This window comes from Mauremys mutica, chromosome 12 (assembly GCF_020497125.1).
Source record: "Mauremys mutica isolate MM-2020 ecotype Southern chromosome 12, ASM2049712v1, whole genome shotgun sequence".
Taxonomy (NCBI): domain Eukaryota; kingdom Metazoa; phylum Chordata; order Testudines; family Geoemydidae; genus Mauremys; species Mauremys mutica.
The window spans coordinates 2,367,401-2,389,058 of NC_059083.1; the positions used below are offsets into that span (position 1 = coordinate 2,367,401).

At 56.6% G+C, this 21,658-nt stretch overlaps 2 protein-coding genes and 1 pseudogene across 3 annotated transcripts in view; 2 read left to right on the forward strand and 1 right to left on the reverse strand.

The window, feature by feature from the left end:
- Positions 1–21,658, reverse strand: part of LOC123345793 (endothelial zinc finger protein induced by tumor necrosis factor alpha-like) — a 1,203,704-nt gene that overhangs the window by 50,497 nt on the left and 1,131,549 nt on the right. The gene's annotated exons all lie outside the window — the stretch shown is intronic.
- On the forward strand, positions 3,078–4,367 carry LOC123345795 (annotated as a pseudogene).
- LOC123346399 overlaps positions 9,710–21,658 on the forward strand; it is a 43,345-nt gene continuing 31,396 nt past the window's right edge. The window contains exon 1 of one of the 2 annotated variants that reach the window (XM_044983770.1): positions 9,710–9,905. In XM_044983770.1, the coding sequence (XP_044839705.1) occupies positions 9,747–9,905 (159 nt within the window). In that variant the 5' untranslated portion in view covers positions 9,710–9,746. The remainder of the gene's footprint in view (positions 9,906–21,658) is intronic. The other variant, XM_044983769.1, reaches the window with a different exon arrangement.

A 21,658-nucleotide genomic window follows, 5' to 3' on the forward strand; every position in this document is an offset into this window, starting at 1 on the left:
GCAATATGTTAGGGTTGGTCAAAGGATCATTTTGTGAGGCTTGAGTACAATGGCTGGTTAAGGTGCAGCTAAGCAGGACGCAAGCGTCTCTATAGAAACTGGGGTCAAAATTGGAAGTTCTTTGGCACCAGCTCCAGGACACGGCCCCCCCAGATCAGAGCTGCCAGAGTTCAGCACCGTGCCGAGGGCCGCCCCTAGCGGGGTGCAGGGCCTGGGACACCCCCCTCTGCCCCTGGCCGTGCCTCCACTGCACCCCTCCTCCCAAACCCCCGCCCCGCCTGCCCCCACTCCACCCCCATCCAATCAACACTGGTTCTTCACTGGTAACTCCCTTCTCGTCATGTGTCAGTATATTTACACCTGCATCCGTCGTTTTCACGCCCTGCAGCTGGAGAAGTGGGTTTTACCCACGAAAGCTGATGGCCAAATCAATCTGTTAGTCTTTAAGGTGCCGCCGGACTTCTGCTTATTCCAGGACAGACTCAGAGGCACTTACAGGGTGGGGGCGCCCCAGTGTGACACAGCAAGGATCTGTCTAGCAGCTGGAGGGCAGTACAACGGGGACAGTGACATCCCCACGTGGCCTCTCTGCTCCTCCGCCCCCAACTCAACACCTGGAAGAGCATTTGGAAGACAAAGACTTTCAACTACAGAGACTGTGTGACAAAGTGGGACTGTTCTCAAGGTTTTCTCTGAATACGGTGTGGGTGCCTCAGTCTCCCCTGTGCAGTTGGTAAGTCTCTAGGGGGTGGGATCAGGGGGTGGGATTGTCGTGGAGCCCTGGAGGGCAGGTGTGATGGTGTCTGCACAGGGACTGACCGACACTCTGTCTCCTGGCCACTGCTGGCCTGGGCCCCTCCCCGGCCAGGGGCCAACGGAAGGGGTTGGGGACAGAGAGACCAGGTGCCTCCTGGCCCGGGAAAGGGACAAAGGCCGGAGGAGGGGCTGGAGGGTTTCAGTTTGGAGCTGGCTGGGGAGATGGGGGGAGGCCCAGCACCGGGGTCTGGGCTCCCCACCCCCCAAGATGGACCCGGCTGAGGAGTCCTGTTGTCTGTACTTACAAGTTCTGCTGTGGACTGTGTCCTGTCGGCTAATAAACCTTCTGTGTTCCTGGCTGGCTGAGAGTCACGTCTGACTGCGAAGTGGGGGGGCAGGACCCTCTGGCTTCTCCAGGACCCCGCTGGGATGGACTCGCTGGGGGAAGCGCACGGAGGGGCAGAGGATGCTGAATGCTCCCAGGAGAGACCCAGGAGGTGAAGCCGTGGGAGCTTCTTGCCCTGCAGACAGGCTGCTCCGAGGGAGAGGAGGCTCCCAGAGTCCTGCCTGGCTTGGTGGGGAGCAGTTCCAGAGCAGCGCCCGGGGACCCCGTCACAACTTTCATCTGGGGAGACTGGTCCTAGGGGAGAAGGAAATTCCCCCTTTTACTAAGAACTGCAAAGTGCCTGAAACAGCCAGTTAGGTAAGAAACTGCTTGATTCGACTCTTGCTGAGTCTGTAGACTTTAGACTGCAAGTTTGTCTTTATTTCTTAGGAAACCAACTTTGAGCCCAATCTCTGCGTATAATCACTTACAATCTGGCTTTCTGGGGGAAACAAATCGGTGTTATCTTTTCCCTAAACCAGTGCGGTTTGGGGGAAGAGCTCAGAGAGTCTCAGCTCAGGTTAACAAGGGGTGTCGGTCGCCCGGTCACTGCCCTTTGTCGACGTGGCGGACGAATTAACGACGTTGCACGTCGAAGGGCGTCTGGAGCCGTGTCAGAGGGGGCAGTGCTGGGCTGCCAGGCTGGTGCCTCTCTGCGTATGGTGCATGAGTGGCTCCGGGAGCATTCAGGGCTTTGCTGCTTGTCACCGGCCCAGCTCTGTGAGAGACAGTCCAGGCTGGAGAGCGAAGGGGGCACGGAGGTCCCACATTCCGGGTTGTGCCCCAGGCATGGCTTGACTACAGGCCATTAAGTACCTAAGGGGGAACGGAAATTGGGTAATGGTTCTCCTCCATGTGCCAGACAAAGGCATAACGTGATCCAGAGGCTGGAAGTTGAAGATAGACAGATTCAGACTGGAGATGAGGGGTGAATGTTTCACAGGGTAAATAACCAGTGGAACCAGTTCCCCAGGGCTGTGGTGGATTCCCCACCCGGACGGTGTTTAACTCACGACTGGCTGTTTTTCTCCGAGATCGGCTCGTGGGGCAGGTCTCTGGCCTGCGCTGAACAGGGTCAGACTAGAGGGTCACAATGGTCCCTTCCGGCCTGGGGATCTAGGGGTCTGAAAGGGACGAATCCCCTTCTGCGCCTGGGGCAGGAGCCAGCCTTTCCCGGGCAGGGGCAGCACCTTCATTCCCGGGACTGTCCACTGGGCGGCGCCCTTGCACCATCCGCTGGGCCCCCCTCTGCCCAGGGGTCTGGGCCCCTCGCCTGCCCGGTGGCTCCCGAGGGGCCGAGTGGATCAGGCAGAGACAGCACCCAAAGGGTTAAATTAACCCAACCCGCCTGGCGTCTCCCCTGCTTCCCTTCACTCCTGCCCTGTCCGTGCCGGACCCTGGCCCAGCGGCGGCTGCTGGGACCCTGTGTCCCCTCCCCCCCCACTACACTCGGGGAAGGGGCAGCTGAGCCCCCTGCTGCCTGGCCCCTTGCCTGGGGGTCCCCGCGGGGTGATGAGCAGAGTCCGGGGGCTGGGCAGAGAAGTTCTCGGGCTGGGTGATCTGGGCTGGGGCTCGGCTGGTGACGGTGCTGAGAACCCACCTGGCTCATTGCACCCAGGAGCCGCCAGGCGAGTGGACACTGGGACGTCCCCTCTGGGGAGGCGCAGCAGGACAGCTGAGCCCAGCCCCGGTCATGCTGTAGCCAGGCCCACCGGACGATGGAGGGGGAGACGTAACTCAATGTCTTGTGTGGGTGGTTCCCAGGGGAATTGAATCCTCAGTCTCTGGCGCCTCAAGCGGGAGCGTCTACTGCCTGAGCCAACACAGCCCCGTCCGTCAGCCTCTGTCGGCCCCTCGCTGGGACCGGGGAGCCGCAGGGCCGTGGGTTACGTGGAGTTCATGTCCTAGGGCTCCCACGCCATTAGCCAAGCCGTGAATGAAGCTCTGGGCGAGTACTGGAGCCAGGGCTGGGCCCTGGGGGACCCCGCTAGACACACCCTCCCGCTGGGACAGCAAACTGCTTTCTGAGTGTGGACTTTCCAACAGCCGTGCACCCCCCTGGCTGTCATGTCATCTACCAGCGAGGCCCCCACCCCCATTTCCCTGGTTGGCCTAAGGAACGTCCCGCCGGACTGGGTCTAAAGCCTGACTAAAATCAAGATCCGTCACGTCTACTGCTTCCCACCTGCCCACCAGCCAAGGAGGGAATGGGGCTGGTTTCGTACGCTTTGTTCCTGACAAATCCGAGCTGGCTCGTCCTTCTCATTCTCTTACCCCCAGGGGCTGACACACCGAGTGCTTGAGAATCCTTCCCAGGTACCAAGTTACGAGGACTGGTCTGCAATTCCCCAGCTCCCCTTTGCTTCCCGTCTATAAAGACAGGTGCTAGGTTTGCGCTTCCCCCGTCCCATGGGACCTCACCCTACCTGCCCCAGTAGGGGTCCCCCGGACAGGGACAATGCGGGATACCAAAGGGTAACAATGGTACTTTCGCCCGGCTCTGTGATGATCTCTTCATGCTCCGAAGGAAGATTGTAAAAATTGGAGCTGGAACTTGGTCTCCCTGAGTCCTGCTCTGTTTCTCACTCCTTTCCCAGCTCTCTCTCTCCTGCTTCTCCCAGTTCGGCCCAAGGTGAAAGTTTCCCCCACGAAATCGGGGTCCGAGCCCCACTCCCACCTGCTGGTTTGCTCGGTGACGGGGTTTTACCCCGGGGGGATCGAGATCCAGTGGCTGAAGAACGGGCAGGAGCAGACGGCCGGGGTGGTGTCCACGGAGCTGCTCCAGAACGGAGACTGGACCTTCCAGATCCTGGAGATGCTGGAGATGAGCCCCCGGCGCGGGGACGTCTACACCTGCCAGGTGGAGCACATCAGCCTGCGGGGGCCCCTCGCCGTGCACTGGGGTAAGAGCCGCTGGGTGTGGGGCGGCCCCTGAGCCCACAGGGGCACCCCTCGGGGGATGGGCCTGGGTCAGAGCCCTGCCCCACCCCGGGGCAGAGACGCAAGGGGAAGGAGAGGCCGAGCTCAGCCTAAACCAGCTGTGCTCTTCTTTGCACAGAGGCACGGGCTGACTCTGCCGGGGCAAGATGGTGGCGGGGTCGGGGGCTCCGTGCTGGGTTTGCTCTGCATGGTCCTGGGATTGCTCGTCTGCCCGAGGACTAAGAAAGGTGAACGGCTCCGGGATGGGGCCAGCGGCCCAGGAAACGAGTCCCCAGTGGGGCCATGACCCAGGGGCACTGGAGGGTTTCACTCGAATTTTGATTCACCACAATTTGCTTTAATTTTCCCTTCAGGCTCAAATCCAGTTTTCTAGTGACCCAGGAACTTCCTGCCCCTCTCTCAGGCCACGCCCAGGACGTGTGGGGCTAATCCCAGCCCCTGGCTCCCCATAAACCCGAGTCAGATCATTCAGAGCCTGAGCTACGGACGTGCCCTCCTGCCTCCCCTCCAGGTCTCCTCGCTAGTCCCACACACGCCTGGACCGTCAGGGAGCTGCAGACACAGAGTGAAGTGCCTGAAAATCACTCACTGCCCCTCTAGTTACGAAACGAATCCACTTCCCCTTTGCAAAACCAAACTCACTTGAGAAACGCACCAGAAATCGATGAACTCCTGACCCTGAATTTTGAGACTTACATGTGCTACCCTCCGAGCTGCTTCCCTTTTTGCCTAAACGTGCGAAAGACGGGGCAGTAACTTGCAGGTCAGCCTGCCGACTGCATGATGCCTGGGTCGGGATTTTCCCAGGAGCCTCGACATGAGCAGCAGTGTCCCTTTCACACTCAAACCACTTCCCACGTTTTCCCTGGGGCCTCTCGCCCTTAGAACAATCTTTCTAAAAGCACAAAAGTCGCCCCTCAAATCAAAGGAGGAGCATGTGGAGCACACTTCCCCTGAGTTAACCGTCGCCTGGCCCCTGCCCAGCCCCACAGTCACTCTCGCTGCCCTTGCGGGAACCTGTCTGGGGCAGCCCCAGCTCCCTGCACAGAACCATCACGCTAGCAGATCCGTCAGCACAGTGAAATGTGCAAACCTTAGGCAGACTCTAAGGCCTCAGCCTTGGGGCACAGCCTGGAGAGTAGAAAGGGAAGTCCAAACGCAGAGCAGAGCGACCGCAGCCAGCGGGACAGGGGAGAGCTTGAGACAGGGACACTTTCTAGCCAATGTCCCCCCCACAAGGAAATACGAGAACAATATTTCCTCCGGTTATCGGGAACCGTAGAAGTCGTCTCCTCATAAAGCGATGATGACAATGCATGCGAGACCCGGGGAGCAAGGGGACAATAGGGACTGACATGTATCAACCTGCCGCCCGGTCAGGATAAATAGACACAAGGGATTGCATCCCAGGCGCTGTGTGTGAGCCCTCCCCTGACACAGAGCTGAGGGCTCCGGTTCTCCTTCCCTCGGGCAGCGCAGGCACAGCTGGTCACACCAACAGTCTGATGGAAGTGGAACTGAACTGGCTTGACTGATCTGGAGCGAAAGGAACGAGGCCTTTGAGCATTTGTGACTCTTCCAGCGGCTCCTTTCTCTCCAACCAGTGAGTCTGAGAGCCCCAAAAGGTGGTGACCCAGGAACCTCCTGATGCCAACTGGCAGAGGGCACAAGGTGTGCCCAGGAGTTTCACAAGGGCCCCTGGGTCAGACAGACATGTAATAATTCAGTAACGGGTGGCACGTGAGGACTCTAACAAAGCCAGCAATGCGCAGGTGGCCATAAGCATTGGGAGACGTATGTGTGGATGAGATTTAAGGAGTTCTGTATTGATACATAAAAACGATGTTCTTAAAGTCTAGAACAGGCAGGTCACTTGAAGTTGAAACATGTTTCTGTGCAGGCAGGGTTAGGAGACCCCGGCTGGTCATTGTGTATTGTGCTGTGACGGGCTGGGTCACAGAAAACTCCTTGGGAACTGCCAACCGATGTGCTGAGACTACCCCGAGCCTGTTTCCCTGGGCAGCCTGGGACTTCAGTGCCCTGCCTGCTGCAAACCCAGACCCAGGGTCTGAACCACGTCCCCTAAACACTGCAGGCTGAACTGAAAACAGCTTAAGACGTGCTCCTGTCTCCAGCACTCGGCTGCCGAGCTCCCAATGGGGTCCAAACCCCAAATCAATCCGTTTTACCGTGTATAAAGCGGTACAGCCCTTGTTCCAGCTGTGACGGAGCGATTCTGGCGGGACCCAACTGAGAGTGCCAAATCAGGACCAATTGCTTAAACTGGGCAGTCACAGCCCTAGGCTGGGGTTTTTCCACCTCTAAGGCAAACCAAACCAGCCAGACAAAAAGGACTTTGGTCTCACCCCACTGGCTAACCACAAGTCACACAAGCAATTTCCTTAGACACTCCAGTCTCCCAGCATCACCACCAGTGCACTCGTCCTGGGGATGAATGGTTATGAAAACCAACACCCCAATAAAAGAAAACGGTTCCCTCGATCCCAAAGGACCAAGCCCCAGACCCAGGTCAATATACACATCAGATCTTACCCACAAATCACGCTGTTGCCAATCCTTTAGAATCTAAAATCTAAAGGTTTATTTACAAAGGGAAAAAGGTAGAGATGGGAGGTAGAATTGGTTACATGGAAACAATTACATACAGTAATGGCAAAGTTCTTAGTTCCGGCTTGCAGCAGTGCTGGAGTAAACTGCAGGTTCAAATTGAGTCTCTGGAATACACCCCCGCTGGGATGGGTCGTTCAGTCCCTTGTGTAAAGCTTCAGTTTGTAGCAAAGTCCTTCCAGAGGTCAGAAGCAGGATTGAAGACAAGATGGAGATGCAGCATCAGCCTTATATAGGCTTTTCCAGGTGTAAGAATCTCTTTGTTCTCACTGTGGAAAATCCCAGCAAAATGGAGTCTGCAGTCACATGGACAAGTCTCTGCATACCTTGCTGAGTCACAAGGCGTGTCTGCCTTCTCTCCATGGGTCAATTGTGTAGCTGATGGTCCTTAATGGGCCATCAAACAGGCTAGGCAGAGCTAACACCAGCTCGTCTGGGATGCTTCCCCCAGAAGCACAGCATCAACTTGAAATACAGACAGCATAGAGCCAACATTTATAACTTCAACTAAAAATGATACAGACATACAGACAGCATAATTATAACCAGCAACCCATAATCTGGTCTTAGACACCTTAGATGACCCCCTTTATTTAAGATTTGGTGCCACTACAGGACCTTGGTTGCAACCCATGTTCTATATGGTCCCAATTTATATCAATAACGTCACACCAGCTCAGGTGGTAGCTAGGGGATTTCTCATGACTGCAGCCCCCTTTATTCTGTTCCACCCCCTTATATAGCTTTGGCACCAGGCTGGAATCCTTTGTCCCTCTCTGGGTCCCCACCCCCCCTTCTCAATGGAAAAGCACCAGGTTAAAGATGGATTCCAGTACCAGGTGACATGGTCACATGTCCTGTGAGACCCCCCAAGCCTCCATTCCTCCCAGCCTGACTCACAGGAAGGCCTGTCTGCAAACAGAGCCACCCACAGTCAGTTGTCCTGGTTAATGGGAGCCATCAAGATTCCAGACTGTCAGCGCAAACATGAAACCACATGAGGAAATGGTGAGAAACCAGAATGTGCACGGCCCTGGTGCTAACAAGTGATACTGCAGAACTAACCAGCCTGTGTCGTCTTATTGTCACTAATAGCCAGGGACCGAACACGCTGGTGTGTTACAGAAGGGTCATTTGTGTGCTGCCTCCGAGCTCCAATGTCGACCCTAAACCACACAAAACAAAATAACAAAGCCCCCTGCTGCAAAAGCAGACAAGCCCCATGTGACGAACTAGGAATGTTCATAATGTTTTCTCTGAATCCTGTGTTGGTGCCTCAGTTTCCCCTAGGCAGTTCTTAAGGATCTAGCAGAGCAAAGGGCCAGTGCACCTAAATGCCTGACACTCTGTCTCCTAGCAACTGATGGCCTGGGCCCCTCCTCTGCAAAGGTGCCAGCTGAAGGTGGGGGAGACAAAGAGATCAGGTGACCCCCTGGCCCGGGAAAGGAGCTGAGCAGAGAGGAGGAGCTGGAGGGGGTGTCAGTCTGGAGCTGGCTGGGGACGAGGAGTGAGGGCAGACGTGGGGGTCTGGCTCCCTGCCCCCCAGAATGGACCCGGCCGAGGGGTCCGGTTCTCTGTACCTACAAGCTCTGTGTTAGCCCCTATTCCTGTCATCTAATAAACCTCTGTGTTACTGGCTGGCTGAGAGTCACGTCTGACTGCGCAGTGTGGGGGGTAGGACCCTGTGGCCCCCCCCAGGACCCCGCCTGGGCGGACTCGCTGTGGGAAGCGCACGGAGGGGCAGGGGATGCTGAATGCTCCCAGGAGAGACCCAGGAGGTGAAGCCGTGGGAGCTTCTTGCCCTGCAGACAGGCTGCTCCGAGGGAGAGGAGGCTCCCCAGAGTCCTGCCTGGCTTGGTGGGGAGCAGTTCCAGAGCATCGCCCGGGGACTCCGTGACACCCCAGCATCAGCATTGCAGAGCACACGTCGTACAACAACCACCGGCAAAACGGTGTGAAACCCATTGCAGTCACCTCGCTGCGCTCTCAGGGGGCGGCTCCCAGTGTCTCCTGCTGTCTCGCCGTGCAGGGACCCGCTGTGCCTGCCCCATGGCGGAGATACAGGGACGGCACGTGGTCTGTCTGTGGCTGTGACTGCCTGGCCTCCTTCCCTCCATCACACAGCTCGGTGGGGTTGTCGTGACGGGGGCTGTTGTGATGGGATCAGTCATAGAGACCCCCTTGGGACTCTCACCCGATGTGCTGAAACTACCTCAGACCCTGTTTTCCCTGCCAGCTTGGGACTCCGGGACCCTGCCTTGTTGAGCCAGACACGCTAGCCTGCTGCAACACACACCCAGGATGTGAACCATGTCCCCAAGCTGCAGGCTTGAACTGAAAACCACTCAGCAGGTTACCTGTCTCCAGTTCCCAATGGGATCCAAACCCCCAAATCAATCCATTTTACTCTGTATAAAATTTACACAGAGTAAACTCATGAATTGTCCGCCCTCTATAACACTGATAGAGAGATAGGCACAGCGGTTTTCCCCAGGTATTAATCACTTATTCTGGGTTCAATAATAAACAAAAGTGATTTTAGTAAGAATAAAAATTCGGATTTAAGTGGCTCCTAGTAATAACAGACAGAACAAAGTAAGTCACCAAGTAAAATAAAGCAAAAACACACCCGTCTAAGCCCAATACATTAAGAAACTAAATGCAGGTAAATCTCACCCTCAGAGATGTGCCAATAAGCTTCTTTCACAGACTAAAAGCAGCAAAGAATCCTGTGGCACCTTATAGACTAACAGAGGTTTTGCAGCATGAGCTTTCGTGGGTGAATCCCCACTTCGTCGGATGCAAGTAGTGGAAATTTCCAGGGGCAGGTGTATATAAGCAAGCAAGAAGCAAGCTAGAGATAACGAGGTTAGTTCAACAGGGCCGGCCTTAAGCCGATTTGCCCGATTCCCCCGAATTGGGCCCCGCGCCTGAGGGGGCCCCCGCACCGGCAGCGTCTCTGCGTCCCCCGGAAGCAGCAGCTGTTGCTAGGCAACGAGAGACGCTGCAGAGGCAGTCCTGGCTGAACTTGCAGGTCATGAGGAGGGGGGGTGGGGCGGAGAAGGCACATGTGCTTCCCCTCCCCCACCCCCAGCACTCACCAGGAGGAGACGCCAAGGGAGCTTCCGGTCGGGTGGGAGACAGGAATCTCTGGAGTGGACCTCGCTCACCTGAGCAGCTGCTGGGGTTTCCAGCGGTGAGTGTTTGACCCTGCGATTCCCCCTAGGTCTGTAATATTGGGTTGTTTTTGTGGTTTTCGTCGTGTTGGTGTTTGAGGGTGAGTTGGTGCCTGCCTGTGTCTGTTTCAAAACTAAAGTATCGGGATCCTGTAACCCAGGAAAAAAGCCCCGAGCCGGTACTTAGTGCTGTGAACTCCAGGTGAGAGAGAGGGAGGTTTGGAGGAGGAAATCAAATACAGCAAGAGGGGAGAATGCAAAAGGTCTGCAACAGGGCAGGCTGAGACTTTTATCTCCTAGTTTTCTGGCATGATTTACTTTTTCAAGTGAATTTTGTGAGCAAAGAGCTGCAGAGTGATACAATGGATATTTCTGCAGGAATTTCTTCATTTGAAAAGCTTTGTAACTGGTTAAAAATGTACAGAGAGAAGGGTTTTCAAGAAGTGTTAACTGGTGCCAATGAACTTGCCAAAGATCTAGATGTGACTCCAGTATTCCAGACTAAACGTTTGTGCAAACGAAAAAAACAGTTTTAGTACGAGTCTGCAGATGAGCCTTTTTCTGACCCAAAGGAGCTTACAGAGTGCAGTGCTTCAATCAAGTGTTAGACAAAGCTTTACAGTCACTTGAACCAAGGTTTGAACAGTTACAAAAGCATAAAAGTTTATTTGGATTTTTATGCAAATTCAAAAATCTTCCCAAGGACACCATACGAAAAGCTGCTGCAGATCTGGAACTTGCATTGACAGATGTGAAATTAGTGCAGGAAAACGAACAAGTTTCAACTGTAAAATCAGTTGACATAAATGGCTACATGCTTTGTGAAGAACTGGAAGCATTAAAGCCAATTATTTCATCTGACTGTAGAAACCCCCTAAAAATCCTTCAATTTCTTGCATATTTCTTCAACAGGATTCCCAAATTTATTTATAGCAATTCGAATCTTCCTGACTATTCCAGTAACTGTAGCCTCAGGAGAGAGGAGTTTCTCGAAGCTAAATCTAATTAAAACATATCTGCGATCAACGATGCAGGAAGACCGATTAAACAATTTGGCAATCATGTCAATTGAATGGGAAGTAATGAAGAGCTTAGAGTTAGGCAATTTACTGAAAGATTTTGTCAAACAAAAAGCGAGGAAGATAAAGTTTTAAAAACATAGGTGAGGTGTACAATAAATATTGATATTTATAATATGATGTAATGTATGTAATATATAATTTTGTTATTATGTATATAGTCGTGGAAAGTAAATAATACATGGAAGAAATGAAAGGGGGGGGGTTGTGTTTTTTTTTTTTTTAGTCATCCCTGCCAGGGCCTCGTCAAAACTGTTCGAATTGGGCCCCGCACTTCCTAAAGCCGGCCCTGTAGTTCAATCATGGCTACCCCTCTGATACTTTCACAGACTAGCCTCCTGTCCTTTCCCCGGTATGGTCCTTAGCTCCAGCTCAGGTGGTAACTGGGGGATTTCTCATGACTGGCAGCCCCCCTTTGTCCTGCTCCACCCCCTTCTATAGCCTTGGCACCCGGCGGGAATCCTTTGTCCCTCTCTGGGTCCCCACCCCTCCGTCTCCATGGAAAAGCGCCAGGTTTAAGATGGATTCCGGTATCATGTGACATGGTCACATGATCTCCATTCTTTCAGGGTTGGCCTGCACAGACCCAGGAAGGTTTGCGAGTAAACAGAGCCAATTACAACCAATCACCCTGGTTACTGGAAGCCATCAAGATTCCAAGCCACCATTACTGGCCCCCACTTTGCATAACTACAATCGGCCTCAGAGTTATAGTTCATATTCCTAGTCCCAGATCCAAGAGTGGCACATTCGTACAAACAGGATGAGCACACGCAGGAGATTAAAAGCTGTGTAATGATCCCTCACAAGAGACGTTTTGCATGAAGCATATTCCCATTACATTACATTCACGCTCATTAGCATATTTCCATAAACATATGGAGTGCGACGTCACAGGGGTCACCCCAGGGGTCTGCCCCCCTACTGTGGGGAGCAGTCACCAGCTCCGTTACTCTGGGTTGGAGGAAATAGGGGACCCTGAAGGGGGCAGGGCCCAACACCCAGACCTGCCCTGACCCCAGCAATGGGTTGAGACAAGAGCTGGACCAAGAGGGTGAATTTGGGGGAGATTCAATCAGCGTCTGCTCCTGGGCCAAGAGGGGAAACCCAAGCAGGGGGCTCCCCCTGCACAGTGAGGTCCCCCAGCCGCCAGAAAAGCCGCACCCCACATGGAGTCCCACCCACCAGGTGGCAGATTGCACCCACAACCAACTGGGGAGTGTCCCTGCACGTCACTCTTATGAGACCAGCGTGAGACAGCCCAGCAACGAGGAGCTACCCTACAATAACAAACCAGCCTGTCCACAGCCCAGCGCTCCCCAGCAACCCTACAATAACAACCCAGCCTGTCCACGGCCCAGCGCTCCCCAGCAACCCTACAATAACAACCCAGCCTCTCCACGGCCCCACTGCTCCCAGCAACCCTACAATAACAACCCAGCCTGTCCACAGCCCAGCGCTCCCCAGCAACCCTACAATAACAACCCAGCCTGTCCACAGCCCAGCGCTCCCCAGCAACCCTACAATAACAACCCAGCCTCTCCACAGCCCAGCGCTCCCCAGCTACCCTACAACAACAACCCAGCCTCTCCACAGCCCAGCACTGCCCAGCAACCCTGCAATAACAACCCAGCATGTCCACAGCCCACCCTGCCCAGCAACCCTACAGTAACAAACCAGCCTCTCCACAGCGCCAGCGCTGCCCAGCAACCCTACAATAACACCCCAGCCTGTCCACAGCCCAGCGCTGCCCAGCAACCCTACAATAACAACCCAGCCTATCCACAGCCCAGCGCTCCCCAGCAACCCTACAATAACAACCCAGCCTATTCACAGCCCCAGCTCTGCCCAGCAACCCTACAATAACAACCCAGCCTGTCCACAGCCCCAGTGCTCCCCAGCTACCCTACAATAACAACCCAGCCTGTCCACAGCCCAGCGCTCCCCAGCAACCCTACAATAACAACCCAGCCTGTCCACAGCCCAGCGCTGCCCAGCAACCCTACAATAACAACCCAGCCTGTTCACAGCCCAGCGCTGCCCAGCAACCCTACAATAACAACCCAGCCTGTCCACGGCCCAGCGCTGCCCAGCAACCCTACAATAACAACCCAGCCTGTCCACAGACCGGCGTTCCTCAGCAACCCTACAATAACAACCCAGCCTGTCTACAGCCCAGCGCTGCCCAGCAACCCTACAATAACAACCCAGCCTGTCCACAGCCCAGCGCTGCCCAGCAACCCTACAATAACAACCCAGCCTGTCCACAGACCGGCGCTCCCCAGCAACCCTACAATAACAACCCAGCCTGTCCACAGACCGGCGCTCCTCAGCAACCCTACAATAACAACCCAGCCTGTCCACAGCCCAACACTGCCCAGCAACCCTACAATAACAACCCAGCCTGTCCACAGCCCAGCGCTGCCCAACAACCCTACAATAACAATCCAGCCTGTCCACAGACCGGCGCTCCTCAGCAACCCTACAATAACAACCAAGCCTCTCCACAGCCCACCGCTCCCCAGCAACCCTACAATAACAACCCAGCCTGTCCACAGCCCAGTGCTGCCCAGCAACCCTACAATAACAACCCAGCCTGTCCACAGCCCAGCGCTCCCCAGCAACCCTATAATAACAAACCAGCCTGTCCACAGCCCAGCGCTGCCCAGCAACCCTACAATAACAACCCGGCCTGTCCACAGCCCAGCGCTGCCCAGCAACCCTACAATAACAACCCAGCCGCTCCACAGCCCCAGCGCTGCCCAGCAACCCTACGATAACAACCCAGCCTCTCCACAGCCCAGCGCTGCCCAGCAACCCTACAATAACAACCCAGCCGCTCCACAGCCCCAGCGCTCCCCAGCAACCCTACAATAACAACCCAGCCTCTCCACGGCCCCACTGCTCCCAGCAACCCTACAATAACAACCCAGCCTGCCCAGCAACCCTACAATAACAACCCAGCCTCTCCACAGCCCAGCGCTCCCCAGCAACCCTACAATAACAACACAGCCTCTCCACAGCCCAGCGCTCCCCAGCTACCCTACAACAACAACCCAGCCTCTCCACAGCCCAGCACTGCCCAGCAACCCTGCAATAACAACCCAGCATGTCCACAGCCCACCCTGCCCAGCAACCCTACAATAACAAACCAGCCTCTCCACAGCGCCAGCGCTGCCCAGCAACCCTACAATAACACCCCAGCCTGTCCACAGCCCAGCGCTGCCCAGCAACCCTACAATAACAACCCAGCCTGTCCACAGCCCAGCGCTCCCCAGCAACCCTACAATAACAACCCAGCCTATTCACAGCCCCAGCTCTGCCCAGCAACCCTACAATAACAACCCAGCCTCTCCACAGCCCAGCGCTCCCCAGCAACCCTACAATAACAACCCAGCCTGTCCACAGCCCAGCGCTCCCCAGCTACCCTACAATAACAACCCAGCCTGTTCACAGCCCCAGCTCTGCCCAGCAACCCTACAATAACAACCCAGCCTGTCCACGGCCCAGCGCTGCCCAGCAACCCTACAACAACAACCCAGCCTGTCCACAGCCCAGCGCTGCCCAGCAACCCTACAATAACAACCCAGCCTGTCCACAGCCCAGCGCTGCCCAGCAACCCTACAATAACAACCCAGCCTGTCCACAGACCGGCGCTCCTCAGCAACCCTACAATAACAACACAGCCTCTCCACAGCCCGGCGCTCCCCAGCAACCCTACAATAACAACCCAGCCTGTCCACAGCCCAGCGCTGCCCAGCAACCCTACAATAACAACCCAGCCTGTCCACAGACCGGCGCTCCTCAGCAACCCTACAATAACAACCCAGCCTGTCCACAGCCCAGCGCTGCCCAGCAACCCTACAATAACAACCTAGCCTGTCCACAGCCCAGCGCTGCCCAGCAACCCTACAATAACAACCCAGCCCGTCCACAGACCGGCGCTCCTCAGCAACCCTACAATAACAACCCAGCCCATCCACAGCCCAGCGCTCCCCAGCAACCCTACAATAACAACCCAGCCTGTCCACAGACCGGCGCTCCTCAGCAACCCTACAATAACAACCCAGCCTATCCACAGCCCAACACTGCCCAGCAACCCTACAATAACAACCCAGCCTGTCCACAGCCCAGCGCTGCCCAGCAACCCTACAATAACAATCCAGCCTGTCCACAGACCGGCGCTCCTCAGCAACCCTACAATAACAACCCAGCCTCTCCACAGCCCACCGCTCCCCAGCAACCCTACAATAACAACCCAGCCTGTCCACAGCCCAGTGCTGCCCAGCAACCCTATAATAACAACCCAGCCCATCCACAGCCCAGCGCTCCCCAGCAACCCTACAATAACAACCCAGCCTGTCCACAGACCGGCGCTCCTCAGCAACCCTACAATAACAACCCAGCCTGTCCACAGCCCAACACTGCCCAGCAACCCTACAATAACAACCCAGCCTGTCCACAGCCCAGCGCTGCCCAGCAACCCTACAATAACAATCCAGCCTGTCCACAGACCGGCGCTCCTCAGCAACCCTACAATAACAACCCAGCCTCTCCACAGCCCACCGCTCCCCAGCAACCCTACAATAACAACCCAGTCTGTCCACAGCCCAGCGCTCCCCAGCAACCCTACAATAACAACCCAGCCTATTCACAGCCCCAGCTCTGCCCAGCAACCCTACAATAACAACCCAGCCTGTCCACAGCCCCAGTGCTCCCCAGCTACCCTACAATAACAACCCAGCCTCTCCACAGCCCAGCGCTCCCCAGCAACCCTACAATAACAACCCAGCCTGTCCACAGCCCAGCGCTCCCCAGCTACCCTACAATAACAACCCAGCCTCTCCACAGCCCAGCGCTCCCCAGCAACCCTACAATAACAACCCAGCCTGTCCACAGCCCAGCGCTGCCCAGCAACCCTACAATAACAACCCAGCCTGTCCACAGCCCAGCGCTGCCCAGCAACCCTACAATAACAACCCAGCCTGTCCACAGCCCAGCGCTGCCCAGCAACCCTACAATAACAACCCAGCCTGTCCACAGACCGGCGCTCCTCAGCAACCCTACAATAACAACACAGCCTCTCCACAGCCCGGCGCTCCCCAGCAACCCTACAATAACAACCCAGCCTGTCCACAGCCCAGCGCTGCCCAGCAACCCTACAATAACAACCCAGCCTGTCCACAGACCGGCGCTCCTCAGCAACCCTACAATAACAACCCAGCCTGTCCACAGCCCAGCGCTGCCCAGCAACCCTACAATAACAACCCAGCCCGTCCACAGACCGGCGCTCCTCAGCAACCCTACAATAACAACCCAGCCCATCCACAGCCCAGCGCTCCCCAGCAACCCTACAATAACAACCCAGCCTGTCCACAGACCGGCGCTCCTCAGCAACCCTACAATAACAACCCAGCCTGTCCACAGCCCAACACTGCCCAGCAACCCTACAATAACAACCCAGCCTGTCCACAGCCCAGCGCTGCCCAGCAACCCTACAATAACAATCCAGCCTGTCCACAGACCGGCGCTCCTCAGCAACCCTATAATAACAACCCAGCCTCTCCACAGCCCACCGCTCCCCAGCAACCCTACAATAACAACCCAGCCTCTCCACAGCCCAGTGCTCCCCAGGAACCCTACAATAACAACCCAACCTATCCACAGCCCAGCACTCCCCAGCAACCCTACAATAACAACCCAGCCTGTCCACAGACCGGCGCTCCTCAGCAACCCTACAATAACAACCCAGCCTCTCCACAGCCCCAGTGCTCCCCAGCAACCCTACAATAACAAACCAGCCTGTCCACGGCCCCAGCGCTGCCCAGCAACTCTACAATAACAACCCAGCCTGTCGACAACCCAGCACTGCCCAGCAACCCTACAATAACAACCCAGCCTGTCCACGGCCCAGCCTGCCCAGCAACCCTACAATAACAACCCAGCCTGTCCACAGCCCAGCACTCCCCAGCAACCCTACAATAACAACCCAACCTGTCCACACCCTCAGTGCCCCCCAGCAACCCTACAATAACAACCCAGCCTGTCCACAGCCCAGCGCTGCCCAGCAACCCTACAATAACAACCCAGCCACTCCACAGCCCCAGCGCTGCCCAGCAACCCTACAATAACAACCCAGCCTCTCCACAGCCCAGTGCTGCCCAGCAACCCTACAATAACAACCCAGCCTGTCCACGGCCCAGCGCTCCCCAGCAACCCTACAATAACAACCCAGCCTGTCCACAGCCCAGCGCTGCCCAGCAACCCTACAATAACAACCCAGCCGCTCCACAGCCCCAGCGCTGCCCAGCAACCCTACAATAACAACCCAGCCTCTCCACAGCCCAGTGCTCCCCAGGAACCCTACAATAACAACCCAACCTGTCCACAGCCCAGCACTCCCCAGCAACCCTACAATAACAACCCAGCCTGTCCACAGACCGGCGCTCCTCAGCAACCCTACAATAACAACCCAGCTTCTCCACAGCCCCAGTGCTCCCCAGCAACCCTACAATAACAACCGAACCTGTCCACAGCCCAGCACTGCCCAGCAACCCTACAATAACAACCCAGCCTGTCCACAGCCTCAGTGCCCCCCAGCAACCCTACAATAACAACCCAGCCTGTCCACGGCCCCAGCGCTGCCCAGCAACTCTACAATAACAACCCAGCCTGTCGACAGCCCAGCGCTCCCCAGCAACCCTACAATAACATCCCAGCCTGTCCACAGCCCAGCGCTCCCCAGCAACCCTACAATAACAACCCAGCCTATTCACAGCCCCAGCTCTGCCCAGCAACCCTACAATAACAACACAGCCTTTCCACAGCCCCAGTGCTCCTCAGCTACCCTACAATAACAACCCAGCCTCTCCACAGCCCAGGGCTCCCCAGCAACCCTACAATAACAACCCAGCCTGTCCACAGCCCAGCACTCCCCAGCTACCCTACAATAACAACCCAGCCTGTCCACAGACCGGCGCTCCTCAGCAACCCTACAATAACAACCCAGCCTCTCCACAGCCCAGCGCTCCCCAGCAACCCTACAATAACAACCCAGCCTGTCCACAGACCGGCGCTCCTCAGCAACCCTACAATAACAACCCAGCCTGTCCACAGCCCAACACTGCCCAGCAACCCTACAATAACAACCCAGCCTGTCCACAGCCCAGCGCTGCCCAGCAACCCTACAATAACAAACCAGCCTGTCCACAGACCGGCGCTCCTCAGCAACCCTACAATAACAACCCAGCCTCTCCACAGCCCACCGCTCCCCAGCAACCCTACAATAACAACCCAGCCTGTCCACAGCCCAGTGCTGCCCAGCAACCCTACAATAACAACCCAGCCTGTCCACAGCCCAGCGCTCCCCAGCAACCCTATAATAACAAACCAGCCTCTCCACAGCCCAGCACTGCCCAGCAACCCTACAATAACAACCCAGCCTGTCCACAGCCCAGCGCTGCCCAGCAACCCTACAATAACAACCCAGCCTGTCCACAGACCGGCGCTCCTCAGCAACCCTACAATAACAACCCAGCCTGTCCACAGCCCAGCGCTCCCCAGCAACCCTACAATAACAACCCAGCCTGTCCACAGCCCAGCGCTGCCCAGCAACCCTACAATAACAACCCAGCCGCTCCACAGCCCCAGCGCTGCCCAGCAACCCTACAATAACAACCCAGCCTCTCCACAGCCCCAGTGCTCCCCAGCAACCCTACAATAACAACCCAACCTGTCCACAGCCCAGCACTGCCCAGCAACCCTACAATAACAACCCAGCCTGTCCACAGCCTCAGTGCCCCCCAGCAACCCTACAATAACAACCCAGCCTGTCCACAGCCCAGCACTGCCCAGCAACCCTACAATAACAACCCAGCCTGTCCACGGCCCAGCCTGCCCAGCAACCCTACAATAACAACCCAGCCTGTCCACAGCCCAGCACTCCCCAGCAACCCTACAATAACAACCCAGTCTGTCCACACCCTCAGTGCCCCCCAGCAACCCTACAATAACAACCCAGCCTGTCCACAGCCCAGCGCTGCCCAGCAACCCTACAATAACAACCCAGCCACTCCACAGCCCCAGCGCTGCCCAGCAACCCTACAATAACAACCCAGCCTGTCCACAGCCTCAGTGCCCCCCAGCAACCCTACAATAACAACCCAGCCTGTCCACGGCCCAGCGCTCCCCAGCAACCCTACAATAACAACCCAGCCTGTCCACAGCCCAGCGCTGCCCAGCAACCCTACAATAACAACCCAGCCGCTCCACAGCCCCAGCGCTGCCCAGCAACCCTACAATAACAACCCAGCCTCTCCACAGCCCAGTGCTCCCCAGGAACCCTACAATAACAACCCAACCTGTCCACAGCCCAGCACTCCCCAGCAACCCTACAATAACAACCCAGCCTGTCCACAGACCGGCGCTCCTCAGCAACCCTACAATAACAACCCAGCCTCTCCACAGCCCCAGTGCTCCCCAGCAACCCTACAATAACAGCCCAACCTGTCCACAGCCCAGCACTGCCCAGCAACCCTACAATAACAACCCAGCCTATCCACAGCCTCAGTGCCCCCCAGCAACCCTACAATAACAACCCAGCCTGTCCACAGCCCAGCGCTCCCCTGCAACCCTACAATAACAACCCAGCCTGTCCACAGCCCAGCGCTCCCCAGCAACCCTACAATATCAACCCAGCCTCTCCACAGCCCAGCACTCCCCAGCTACCCTACAATAACAACCCAGCCTCTCCACAGCCCCAGCGCTCCCCAGCAACCCTACAATAACAACCCAGCCTGTCCACAGCCCAGCGCTCCCCAGCAACACTACAATAACAACCCAGCCTGTCCACAGCCCCAGCTCTGCCCAGCAACCCTACAATAACAACCCAGCCTCTCCACAGCCCAGTGCTAAGCAGCAACCCTACAATAACAACCCAGCCTGTCCACGGCCCAGCGCTGCTCAGCAACCCTACAATAACAACCCAGCCTGTCCACAGCCCAGCGCTGCCCAGCAACCCTACAATAACAACCCAGCCTGTCCACAGCCCAGCGCTCCCCTGCAACCCTACAATAACAACCCAGCCTGTCCACAGCCCAGCGCTGCCCAGCAACCCTACAATAACAACCCAGCCTGTCCACAGACCGGCGCTCCTCAGCAACCCTACAATAACAACCCAGCCTCTCCACAGCCCACCGCTCCCCAGCAACCCTACAATAACAACCCAGCCTGTCCACAGCCCAGCGCTGCCCAGCAACCCTACAATAACAACCCAGCCTGTCCACAGCCAAGCGCTCCCCAGCAACCCTACAATAACAACCCAGCCTGTCCACAGCCCAGCGCTGCCCAGCAACCCTACAATAACAACCCAGCCTGTCCACAGCCCAGCGCTGCCCAGCAACCCTACAATAACAACCCAGCCTGTCCACAGACCGGCGCTCCTCAGCAACCCTACAATAACAACCCAGCCTCTCCACAGCCCACCACTCCCCAGCAACCCTACAATAACAACCCAGCCTGTCCACAGCCCAGCGCTGCCCAGCAACCCTACAATAACAACCCAGCCGCTCCACAGCCCCAGCGCTGCCCAGCAACCCTACAATAACAACCCAGCCTGTCCACGGCCCAGCGCTGCTCAGCAACCCTACAATAACAACCCAGCCTGTCCACAGCCCAGCGCTGCCCAGCAACCCTACAATAACAACCCAGCCTGTCCACAGCCCAGCGCTGCCCAGCAACCCTACAATAACAACCCAGCCTGTCCACAGCCCAGCGCTGCCCAGCAACCCTACAATAACAACCCAGCCTGTCCACAGCCCAGCGCTCCCCTGCAACCCTACAATAACAACCCAGCCTGTCCACAGCCCAGCGCTGCCCAGCAACCCTACAATAACAACCCAGCCTGTCCACAGACCGGCGCTCCTCAGCAACCCTACAATAACAACCCAGCCTCTCCACAGCCCACCGCTCCCCAGCAACCCTACAACAACAACCCAGCCTGTCCACAGCCCAGCGCTGCCCAGCAACCCTACAATAACAACCCAGCCTGTCCACAGCCAAGCGCTCCCCAGCAACCCTACAATAACAACCCAGCCTGTCCACAGCCCAGCGCTGCCCAGCAACCCTACAATAACAACCCAGCCTGTCCACAGCCCAGCGCTGCCCAGCAACCCTACAATAACAACCCAGCCTGTCCACAGACCGGCGCTCCTCAGCAACCCTACAATAACAACCCAGCCTCTCCACAGCCCACCGCTCCCCAGGAACCCTACAATAACAACCCAGCCTGTCCACAGCCCAGCGCTGCCCAGCAACCCTACAATAACAACCCAGCCGCTCCACAGCCCCAGCGCTGCCCAGCAACCCTACAATAACAACCCAGCCTGTCCACGGCCCAGCGCTGCTCAGCAACCCTACAATAACAACCCAGCCTGTCCACAGCCCAGCGCTGCCCAGCAACCCTACAATAACAACCCAGCCTGTCCACAGCCCAGCGCTGCCCAGCAACCCTACAATAACAACCCAGCCTGTCCACAGCCCAGCGCTGCCCAGCAACCCTACAATAACAACCCAGCCTCTCCACAGACCGGCGCTCCTCAGCAACCCTACAATAACAACCCAGCCTGTCCACAGCCCAGCGCTGCCCAGCAACCCTACAATAACAACCCAGGCTGTCCACAGCCCAGCGCTGCCCA